At 45.4% G+C, this 11,793-nt stretch overlaps 1 protein-coding gene across 2 annotated transcripts; it reads right to left on the reverse strand.

Annotated features, from left to right (window-relative positions):
- Positions 1-1,530: 1,530 nt before the first annotated feature.
- UBE2A (ubiquitin conjugating enzyme E2 A) lies at positions 1,531-10,916 on the reverse strand. 2 transcript variants are annotated; one of them, XM_082488052.1, is made up of 6 exons: positions 10,562-10,916; positions 10,190-10,270; positions 10,028-10,053; positions 4,514-4,603; positions 3,403-3,491; positions 1,531-2,150 (listed from the first exon to the last, which is right to left on the reverse strand). In XM_082488052.1, the coding sequence occupies exons 1-6, from the start codon at positions 10,603-10,605 to the stop codon at positions 2,076-2,078; spliced, it is 405 nt and encodes a 134-aa protein (XP_082344178.1). In that variant the 5' UTR covers positions 10,606-10,916; the 3' UTR covers positions 1,531-2,075. The 2 variants fall into 2 exon arrangements, with proteins under 2 accessions (XP_082344178.1, XP_082344177.1); XM_082488051.1 differs by having other exon boundaries at positions 1,531-2,974.
- Positions 10,917-11,793: the final 877 nt, after the last annotated feature.

Here is an 11,793-nt window from a genome sequence, read left to right on the forward strand (position 1 = left end):
TCCAGCGTGCAGCTCCCCCTCCCTAACTTGGCCATGCAGCAGGTCTTCAACGCACTGTGGTGCTGAGAGCACCACTGCAGTGTTTGGGATGAAAAATGCCTCTTTCAGGGTCGGGGGGGGGACAGCACAGGCTAAATGTGAGGGTACCTCAGCAGGGGTAGCTGTCCCGTGTGAATCTCTGCAGGGCGGTGCTTTCCCTGTCCTGGGTAGCAGCCATGACTTTTGGCCCCCATCTTTGCCAAGTGCAGTGCTGCTGTGAAGGACCTGCCTGTTGCGGTCCTGCCTAGTCAGTGGCTGTAGGCGTGGGTGACTGGGTGGTACTTGTTTGAGCTAAGGCATTGCCAGCCTCACCATCGCCAGGGTGTTTATGCAGCCGTAAGCTCGCTGGAGAGGCAGTACCTGGTTTAAAATGAAGTTATGGATGAAGACCCAAGTGAAGAGCGGTGTAAAGCTGAGATTCTCCCCCAGCTCTGTGCTGCTCTTGTTTCTTGCTGCCTTAGCTTTTTTAAATTTTAAATTTTAATTTTTTTTAGTGACTAGCAAGACAACTAGAAAAATAGAGGGACTGATGCAAGGGCTTCTGTGACATTAGAATGACTGGGACCATTCAGAAAGGGTCCTGCTTGCAACAGCTTGCAGAAATCGCTACAGCTGGTGCAGGGGCAGCGGTTAAAGTACTCCTGGCTGGCTTCGGTCCTCCCTGTCAGTGCAGGTGGTGGGGTTGGGTGATTTGTTGGGGGTTTTTTGCACTTCTAACAGTGGGTGCAACTACGGTGCTCATTGCTTGACTGGCTCTGACTTGAGACGCTTTTGCAGAGGGAATGCTTAAGAAACAAACAGGATTACTGGCAGCAGACTCACCCTGTCCTGCCTGCTACATGCACACCAAAGGGACTGCCACAGGTAGCCATGAAGATGGCCCAGTTAAGACACTGTCCTTTGAGAAAACAAGCAATTGTAACTTAGGTAGGACTTCACTGGTAAAAAAGGCTGTTCCACGTAAGACAAAAGACCTGTTCAGGGTATTGAGTTGTTGCCACAGCAGGTATAAATCCTGATGTAGTTTTTTGAAAGAGCCTGGCAGCTTCTATCTTAATTGTAGAACTAAGCAGCAGTACCGGCTTTTGTTATGTGTCAGTCACTTTAAATCCTGTTCTCTCCCTCAGAAGACAGGAGGAAAATAAATACAATTCCTGTATCGATTCATTACTGAGGCCATTAAGTTGCTGTAACTAACTCATTAGCATAGGCTCCTTTTTTGTCAACAGTTCACTCGTAGGCATGACACAGTACTGAGCTTCCTGAAAGCATCTGCTTCTCCATTTCTCAGTCTGTGTTTCCTCCTTTGCCCCTCACACCTCCTCCTGCCTGCAGGGCTGTGTACTGTTTTTGCACTACAGCGGGCACAGCCTTGGCCCAGCCACGGGGGTCAGGAAGCGCTTCTCAGTCCTGCCACGAGAGTCTACCTGGAGCTTGATCCCACAACAGATTCCTACCATCCCAGTTAAAAGAACCACAGTTATACACCTCTTGCCTATTTATACAATAAGCACTAAGGTTACACTTTATTTACAACTTTTGAAAAATGTACAGTTTCTTACATGGGTTACTTGTGCAAAGTTAAACTTCTCAACAGACCAATGTGCACACAAAAGACACTGGAACAGTGGACAACACAATTGTAGGTTTCATCCCACACTGCTGCTTAAGGTACTGTATCCAAATGTAGAAACTTAGCCTTACAAAAAAAGTGAGTCTGGACTTACAAATGTTTTTTCAAAGTTGAAAAAATACTTTCATAAAACTGAAGGGAAACTAACTCAAGCATGCAGCAGTAGCTCACACAAACCACACAGTAATCTACGAAGAGCAGAAACTGCAGAGACTCAAGTGCCTACCCCATACTTTATTCACACTTTCCACAAGGTGAAGTTGGATCCCAAAGAACTTATCTTTCTCAGCTAAAGATAAGGGGGTGGGAGAAAGACACCAAATGAGAATAATTCCACCGCTGGAACACTTCAGGTTTTACCTCTTTCTGATGTGGAAGGTCTTTCGCTCAGAGTACCACAGCTCTACCTGGTTTTGTCCAGTAATGCCTCAGTGACAGGACTATAGAAACTTATTGAAGCAGTCTCTGTAGGCATGTCCTTTAAAATAAAATAAAAAAAAAGGGGGTTGTTTCTCACCCTAAGCAAAGATCAAAGTACCACAACTGTAGTGATTTATGTATATCTGTACATAAATCTTGCATGTGAAGTGCAGAAGTAACTAGCATTCCACAGTCTTACTAAATATTTGAAATGGAATCAATTTAAGAGTTGGGTTTTTATCCATGAATGAGGAGTTGATAAACCAATACAAAAGGGAAACAAGAGGTTATTTCTTCACTTAGTACTTACAAATGCAGTGGGGTCTAAACCAATAGTAGAGGTAAATGACCAGCCTGGACAGATCAGCACTTTAGTTAATATCAGTTAAAAAATGTGTATGTATATAAACATCCCTTTTATCAAGCTACACATAAGCATCACTGTGTATAACACAATTACAATTAAAAGCTTAGTGTACACTACAGAAATGCACAATACTGCCCTAAGACTGGAGAGGGACCACAGAAAATGAATTCAGCATCAGTAACTCTTTTGCAAGTAACCCAAGTACAGAACATTTGACTTCAAAGTGGGTGCTTTCTGATGTCCAAGGAGAAGAAGCTTCAGCAAGGGAGGGTGGCAACAGCACAACAGCTATTCTGCTTTCAAAGTAAATGCTAGGAGGAAAAAGATGACTCAGACACTTTGTTTATTTTCCTCATCAACAGAGTGTTCATTTGCATCATCCTGGGTCAACAGTCACGCCAGCTCTGTTCTACTATTGCAGAAACCCGTTTTTCATATTCCCGCTTATTCTCTTGGTATAGCTGAGCTGCCTGGCTGTTTGCTGGACTGTTAGGATTTGGCTCATCCAATAGAGACTGTGCAGAGAGAAAAACATTCTTAGGCACTTGAAAGTATGCATAGTTTTCCAACATAATTCCTTAAACTATCCATACTAATAAGCGTGCAGAAGTTCATCTAGATACAGGTAAGGTACATCATTGCATTATTCCAGTTGCAAGTTACTGGAAGCTTTCGCTATCATCTTACTCTGAGCAGTGCAGGTGTTTAACTGGCAACCAAGCAGCAATACCCACAGAGCGCAATGGCTGGATGGGTCTCTTTAGTGACCACCTGCTGTCACTGTATAATCAATTTACATCAGGGAAGTATTCATACTTTAGCAAATATCAAGGTATAGGTGCTATACTGGCTATCGGGGGGGGGGGGGGGGAGGTGTTTCCTGAGCTGTTTTTGTCAAAGCATGCTAATTTCATTTTGCCTTTTCATGCAAAGTTCTTTTTACCTGTATGGATGTTAAGATGGAGGAGACATCATAAGTAGGACTCCAACGATTCTGAAGAATATCCAGACATATACTACCGTCTGCATAGACTAGAAAAGGTTCAAGAAGAATGGCTTAGACCAGAAGTTGTACAACTACTCAGTTTTTTTCCTAGTATTGCCTGATCCTGAAAACCTACGTACTGACAAACACTACAACAGTCAGTAGCATCCGGCAGACTTAAATCCAGCAAGCAAGCCTGTAGGTAGGCAGAGGTGAAGTTTGGCACCAACAGCTGCCTCAGCTATTTAAACCCAACCCATGCTTATTCTTCCACATCAAGCTTCTTTGTGACATTACAACTTCCACTATGGAAAACCAGCAATAGATTTTAAGGAAAAAAAAAAAAAAAAAAAAGCTACCCACAAGTGAACCAAATAAAGAACAAAGTAAAAAGCTGTTTACACATAAGGTTTCCCCAGAAAGTATCTACAACAGTCAGTGTCTAGTCACCTTTCTCATGGCAGCTTTAGAAGAACCTTCCCTCAGTGCACTTAACCCACGCATGCCTACTTGCTGCATTGGAAAGCTTCTGGAATTTCCTCACAAAGCTAGGATTTGTTTGGAGGCAAGGAATACATCTGAAAGGGATTAACTAAACAATCTTACTATCACTAGCTATAGTTGGAAACTAGTGCTACATTTCAAGGCATATCATCCTTATAGGCATTTTGGGGAAGAAAAGTAATAAAAGACAACTGCATTCAGCAGTGTCATTATGCTATATATGAATTATGCTATGTATGCAATACACATAGCCAAAAGTCCAAGGCACTGCTATTTAAGTACAAAATATTCTTCTGTAAGGTTTAACAACAGGCAGTTGAGAGAGAAGAATATCTCATCAATAATCTGCTGTAACAAATGAAAGGTAAGAGGCTTCTTTTATTGCCCCTTTCATTTCAAGCCTGAGCACTGCTCATGTATTCATCCTTACCAGAACTACAAGAACCACTCTGGAATTTTGCTAGCTTAATAGACAGTGGAAACTTATAATAAATACACCTTTTCCTACAGTGCTATAACTGAAAAAAAAAAAAAAAAATCAAAGCAGCATTGTGTAAGTACTTACCATTTGGATGAAACATTTTAGACACAAATCTAACAGTAGGTGGCTTATTCGGATATTCTTCTGTGAATTCTATTGTAAGTTTGAAAGTTCCTGGAGTTGAAAGAGAAATAAGTAACCTTTATTCAGAATGAATTTACATAAGGGATGAATAAGTAGCATCCCTCCACAAGCACTGATACATTGTGCTCATAAGTGCGTGTTGGATATGTAATACAGATTGCTCAGTCCTACAATGATTCTTCTACTCTCCTTGGAGTTAATCATTAACTCTGAAGTCCTACACAGTACTGGTACAACAGTATCTCCTGTGACTTACTTTTATTGCCAAAACCACCACCCCAGTCAAAAGGTTTGTATAAGGAAATACATCTGCCCTTCCGCAAAGCCTAATCCCAGTGCACTGTAAAAACAACACAAGTGGGTGTATAACCATCTGTGTAACAGGCCATGATTTAGTAAGTCCTAGAGACTGGAATGTGCTATCATGACAAGGACCTTCTTACTTATTTCCTGTTGAAATTTCAAGAAAATACATTTTTAGTAACAACTGTAAGGTAATCAGATCTTATTGTAGAAAAGTAGTCTTGAAAGCAGCATCCAAATCAGACACTTCAAAATAAAAATCGGACAATTTACTTCACAGTAACTAGTCTTCCTTTGAGAAAGACTGATTAAGCAGAAACAGAAAACTCTCGAGTTCAGTCCCAGTCCCATCGGTTTAACAGCCTGCACCAACAGAAGTTATTTTAGCCCTTCCCCTCAAGCTATGACAATCTGAGAATAAGAAGTCTGTCAACTAAGCTGCATAAATATGGGTCCAAGGGACTAAGCACTGTGAGCGGTTCAGATCAGTAACTAAGGAACTCTACAGACTCCAAAACATGCAAGCTTCTCTTTACCATGCTATCACCTCAGACCAACCAATCCAGGAGGCCACTTGTGAAGTTCCTGGGTATGCCAAGAGAGAAATATCTGAAGCACCTTCATATAAATATATAGCTCTCCTGTAAAACGAATGCACCTTACAGTAATAGCCATAACAAGCTGCCGGGGCAGCCATATTACCTTTTTTGAAACGCCATTCTTACATATCAGTGTCAGGTTTTTGTTCCCCCTAACACTCAGCGCCGAAACTCTGGGGCTCATATAAAGCTCATCCTTGCTTCCTACTGCGAGGGAGTTTTCCAGTGCTAATATACGTAAGGTATTGCTTCGTTTGGCTGGCAAACCCGTACCAGCAACTGGCACCCAGAGAACAGATTTTTCAACCCCTTTTCCTTTTTTTTTTTTTTTCAGATCAACAAGGACCTACAGTATTTCCCAGGGACTCCTTCCTTTATAAGGAGATAAACTATAACACTGAGTGGCAAGAAATGAAGGTCATTGCTTTGACGTTCCAGTTTGCATATGAAGACAGAATACAGATGCTTCAGAGCTTTCCGTACAGCAGTGGGAAGTCTCAACATCCTAAAAATAATTTTTTGCATGTTTGTTTTTTATTAGCAGCCTAACAACATAAGAGCAGAGAGCCAACAGTATGCCATCTTACTGTAAAATGAAAGGAACAAGAGTAGTATAGTTAAGATTGTTCAAATCAGCAGAAGTCTGCAGTGGGGCTTTCAAGCTTTACTCCAGCTAATCCAGAGGCACAGAGCCAGATCTGAGATCAGTTTGAAAGCCAGCACTGGAAGCTAGTAACAACTTCTACCAGCTGCAAACATCAGCTCAGGACTACCTGTCCCTCCTACACGGTGACAATACCAAACAATACTGGCCCTTAGAATCAAATACTCAGAGATTTGATTCGAAATCTTAAGAGATTCCAAGCTCTCCCTGCCCCAGTTCTGGTTCTCAGTAGCCTCCTTATGAGGTAGGAAAGCAGGCACATTCTTCTGTGGAAGCGTGACTAAGCAAGCAGTAGGCTGAAAACTGAGCACAAACCATCAAATAGTAGACTTCAACAAGCATGCTTGAGAAAATGAATGCTATTCTAGAACACTGACTGAAGTGGAAGCCGAGGGGACAGATAAGATGGCCAAAAAGCAGTAACAAGGTCAATTTGGTCTTAGAATCCATTTAAAACTACTGAAAGGGTAGCTGTCTGTCCCACCAGGGACAGGGCAACATTACTTTTAACACAAATCTGAGCAAGAGGTTAGACAACTTCCAGCTGGAGTATCTACCTACTCAAATTTCCAAGTCAAGACCCAGAGTAGCAATGGCTCTTGGAAAGAGCTCCACAGTACGCAACACCTCATTGTCAAGATCTATTAAAGGACAAATCCAGAGATTTGGTGAACCAAAGTCCAAGGGTCACTCACACTGAAAGCCCACAAGTGAAACAGTTATCACAACACACACTGCTGGGGACAAGGCCTTCAGTGTCCAGCTTCTTCTGTCACTAATTTTAAAACTTTCAACTGGTATTCCTTGCTGTAGACAACCAATATTAAAACATAATTTATCATATTCACTGTCATTATTGATATTAGGATCATCACTGATCTTAGGAGAACATTCTCTTTTCTCTCTTGTACTTACCTTGTTGACCTGTTTCTCCTACCTCTGGATGTGAGACACTCACATGGCTAACAATGAGGCTGCTCCACGACCTGTGCGCTGGCCTGAGCAACCTCTGCCAGAGCAGCACCCATGTCCCTGCCAGGCACTTCTCACTGCAAGGAGCAAAAGCAGCTCTCTCTATTCCACTGTCCAGGAACCATCTCTTCTCCTGCTTTAGCAGGAACCATCTCTTCCTCTCCCGCACGAGGATACAGGATCCATATTCCATAAGCTAGAAACAAACCATGCAAATGCCTTGCTTCCTCTGTTCAAGCCTCCTGCATGATGACAGCAAGGCAGGATACTATAACAGCTGTGTTACTTAAACTCTCTCCAAGCCAGGAATCCTGCACTAACCACAATATCATCATCCGGTTTCAGAGAAACAGGTCTGAAGGACTGGGAGAGCCTGCGTTTCCATCACTGTGACAGCACTACCATTTTAGATGCCACACACATATAGATTCTTAGAAATACAGCGAAGGGCAGGATAAATATCCCCGGGGTCCTACTGCAGACACCTGCAATGGAATCCTCTTAAACCAGAAGATGGGAGTTAGGCTGCTGATCTAAATTAGTAGTTGCTCCTAGGCCTAGTCAGCCTGCGCGCCAAGTTGTGAAAACACCCTCTAAAGTCTGGGGGCGGAGGGGAGGGAGGGTTGTTAGCTGCATTATGCTGCACAGCAAGTAAACAAATGTGTTTGAACTTAAGGTTTTCAGTTTAGACAAAGCCAAGAGACCTCAGAAACTGAGACTGAAGAAAGGCCTCACCAGAATGAGGATAAAGAACACTAATTCTCACAATGTTGAAATTATTACTCCTCTAGTTCAACAACAACAACAAAAATTCACAGGCTACTTTCACAAGAACTAAGGTATCTGCAGTCTTACAGTATCACCAGGAAGTGACAGAGTCTAAAAATGAAAATACAAAGTGACTTCTGAAGAACACTGCCCTGCAAAGGCTTCATGAGAGGAATTACAGAGCTCCAGCGTACCTTTGACTCACAAGGGCCTGCACAGTTACAAACCAAGCCCAAACTTAACAGCTCAATACTGTGAAATAAAAATTCCCTTAATTTTACCTACATTAAGCTAAACTGCATCTGAACTGCGCTACCATTATCTGAACCGTGCTACTCTACTCACTTAATGGAAAAGCACAGCTGAGGCACCAATACACCCATATCTCTAGGCACCACTTAGTATTTTGTTATCTAGCACAATGTAAGATAGGTCCCAGAGAAAAGGAGATAAGCATATCCCGCAACACAAGACATATCTGTTTTCCTGAGCGTGTACTGTGAAAACACACACTTTGCTATGAAAAGAGCAATCCATCACACACCAAGATTATATTATTAGATCAACCAAAGCAGTAGGACAGCAGTAGCAGACTCAAGCATCTGTTTGAACTTCAAACTGCTGTGAGTGCAACATGTCCTAAGTATTTGAGATAAAGACACAATGCTGCCACAGTGGAAAGCACAGACGAAATCAATATGTCAGGGCTCTCAAAGCAGTCTCCAACCTTCTGCAACTAAATGGAAATATATGGGGAAAAAGCCCTTATAGCATCTGTTAACCCCACACTGAGCTGCAAGAGCCTGAACATGGAAACAACCTGCATTTTACCACACTGCAAGGAAACAGCTTTCTGCCCCAAACAGTGAATCACTCCATTAGTGGCAGTGCACCAAGAACCTAAGCAGCTCTAGCAACCGTCGCAGAAGTTTAAGGAAGCTCTTCTTTAAGGTTTACAAGATGAAATACTAGAATACATTTAGTCTACTTGTTCTATAATGACATGTTATGGAATACACAAGTTCTAAACATTAGACTTCTGAAGCAGCTACTATAACAAGTTTCTTAACTAATCAAATACATTGGAAAAGGTAACTGGAGTCTTCTTAGGCCTGAAATATTTAAAGTCTTCAAAATCTTCACAGAAAAAAAATAACCTGTGATTTACAAGCATGCCCACAGGTGCTACCTCCAAGGATAAACAGACACAAAGGAGTTAGCCAAGAACAACATAAGAGTTAAAGAATTTTTCCTATACTTTTGGCATGAGTCATGGAGATCTAGGATTAATTATAGCCTGCACTGAAAGTATCTTTAAAAAAAAAAAAAAAAAAAGATCAGTGATTTCAGTTAGACAGTATTTCGTGTCTAACGAGTTTTCACAAAGATGCTGAAGTATTCATACAGCATCAGTAAAGCTACAAAAAGACAATAAGGCCAGATAGAAACTACAAGGACACAGGTATGTAACAAGGACCTATTTAGTCGGCTTTTAAAGTTAAAAAAACCTTCTAATCTTTAACCCTGAATGATACCAATTGTAGCAGAGTGAAGTAGATGCCAAGAAAAAAACAAACAAAAAAACCTGTTCTGAACTTCCTCAAACATTCAGCCCATCTCCTACTTCAGCTGACTCACGTTGGGACTTACTCGCAAAACACTTCCAGCATCAGAAAAAACAGAACTCAGAACAAATGACAAGAACTCAAAACAAATGACAATAGTTCTATATCAGGTTTTTGACAGTTCTCCAAATATGAGTGTCCCTAAAAACATGATCCGAAGTTCAACAGAAAAGCCTAGAAATCCTTAAAATTCTATGTTAAATTAGGCTTAGACTAGTCAGATTTAGCGATTACAAGCAAGCCCCTACAAGCTAATTTGCAAGTTTCTGTAAATCAACATAGCAATCTAAATCTACACCACTTTCTTAGAGTAGGATTAATAAAAAAATACCAAAAAAATGTACGTAAGTCCTGGATGGAGCATACGGGTGCGCAGTCAGGTGAATGTGCCCCCAGACCCTCCTTCACCCCCCGGCCCACACTTGTTGCAACGTTCGCGGCAGCGACACACCGAGCCCGTGTCAAACTGCAGCGGCGTACCCCAAGAAAGCCAAACACCGGGCCCGCACGTAGCCGCACTTACCGTCCTCGAAAGGGGTCCCCTCGGGCCTAGAGGAGGGAAGAAGCAGAGCACAGCGTTACCCCGCCAGCAGCCGACCTCTCACCGCGCACCCCCCCACCCCCGCCCCGGGCGGCAGAGCGGCGGCGGCCCCCGCCGCCGGCCGCCCCCGACCCTCCGACTCACCCGAAGATGACGGCGTTCCACACCATGATGTTGTTCTCTGAGGGGGCCCCACTCACCCCGGCCGGGGGATCCTCCTGCAGCCTGCGGGGCACAGAGAGGGCTAAGGCGCTGGCCCCGCCGCCCCCCCCCCCCGCCCCGGCGCGGCCAGCGGCCGCTCCTGCGCACTTCGCGTAACCCAGGCAGGTAGCTACACGCCTCTGCGCAAATAGCGTAACCCGCCGGCAGGCAGCAAGCACCGGCCCTACGCAATCAGCGGAGCGCGCCCTACCCCGCCGCCATGTTGTGCTGCCCCCCTCCTCCCCCGGTCGAGCCGGGCCCTCCGTCCTCCTCCCGCCCGTCCCCCCCTTTCCCCTCAGCCGGCGGCCTCGGTACCTCTTGAAGTCCCGCATGAGGCGCCTACGGGCCGGAGTGGACATGGCGGGCTCAGGGTTATAGATCACTCATACACTATCAGAGGGAGCACGGGGGGCCCAGAGGCGGCGGCGGCGGCGAGCTCCGACTGAGGCAACGGCAGCGCTGACGAGCAGGACCGATCGCGGCCTCTACCACTGCAGCGGGCGCGGGGGGAGGCCCTGGGCTGCACCGACTCCTGCGCCGGCTGCCGGGCGATCCCGGGACGTACCAACGGCCGAGGGGGAAGGGGGGGGAAGGGGGGCGGAGCCGGATGCTGCTGAACCCCCCGCCCAGCCGCCACCACCACGGCGCGGGGGCGCGGGGCGGTACAACGGCTGTGGTGGGCGGGGGTGGAATGCGGCCTGTGACGTCACGGAGCGGTGGCGGGCCCGCCTGCTCGCTGAGGGATGGTGGGCGGGACGAACCGGCTAGTCCCGCCCCCTGTGGGCGGGAGAGCGTCTTGCCCCGCCCCCCGGGCGGGGGGGAAAATGGCGGCGGCGGCTTGGCGGTCGGTAGCGGTGGGGCCTGTCGGTCCCTTCGGCTCTGCTGTGGTGTAACCCCGGCCAGCAGTCCTGCGCCGCGCAGCCGCTCCCTCCCCGCGGTGGGGTGGGGAAGAGGATCGGAAGGGTAAAAGTGAGAGGACTCGTGGGTGGAGATAAAGGCAATTTAATAGGTAACGTGAAAGTCGCGTGTGCAAGTAAAGCAAAATAAGGAATTCGTTCACCACTTCCCATCGGCAGGCGGGTGCTCAGCCATCCCTGGGTGCCAGCATGCGTAACGGTGGCTTGGGAAGACAAACACCATCGCTCTGAACATCCCCAGCTTTATATTGCTGAGCATGGCATCATATGGTATAGAAAGTCCGTTTGGCCAGTTGGGGTCAACTGTCCCAGCTGTGTCCCCTCACAGCTCCTTGTGCACCCCTGGCCCTCGCTGGTGTCCTCATGTGAGGAGCAGAAAAGGTGTGAGCGCTGCTCAGCAATAATGAAAACACATCTTGTAATCAACACTGTTTCCAGCACAAGTCCAAACCATAGCCCTGGACTAGCTACAGCAAAGAAAATTAACTCTACCTCAGCCCAAACCAGCACGTGCTATACTGCACTTTATGCTTCCACGGAGAGCTGCTTCCAAGGGAAAATAATCTGTTTTCTACCTTTTTTTAATAGCCTTTGAGAATAAAGACTCTCTCTGCTGTTGTCTAGAGCAGA

The sequence above is a fragment of the Vanellus vanellus genome, assembly GCF_965231255.1.
Source record: "Vanellus vanellus genome assembly, chromosome: 10".
In the NCBI taxonomy this organism is placed as follows: domain Eukaryota; kingdom Metazoa; phylum Chordata; class Aves; order Charadriiformes; family Charadriidae; genus Vanellus; species Vanellus vanellus.

Excerpts from the sequence above, each read along its gene's own strand:
- UBE2A (XM_082488051.1), bottom strand. The coding sequence starts at position 10,605 with ATGTCCACTCCGGCCCGTAGGCGCCTCATGCGGGACTTCAAGAG. Across the intron at positions 10,054-10,189 it reads TGGAACGCCGTCATCTTCGG|GCCCGAGGGGACCCCTTTCG; the intron begins GTGAGTCGGAGG and ends TCCCTCCTCTAG. Across the intron at positions 2,975-3,402 it reads CCATCTTAACATCCATACAG|TCTCTATTGGATGAGCCAAA; the intron begins GTAAAAAGAACT and ends CTCTCTGCACAG.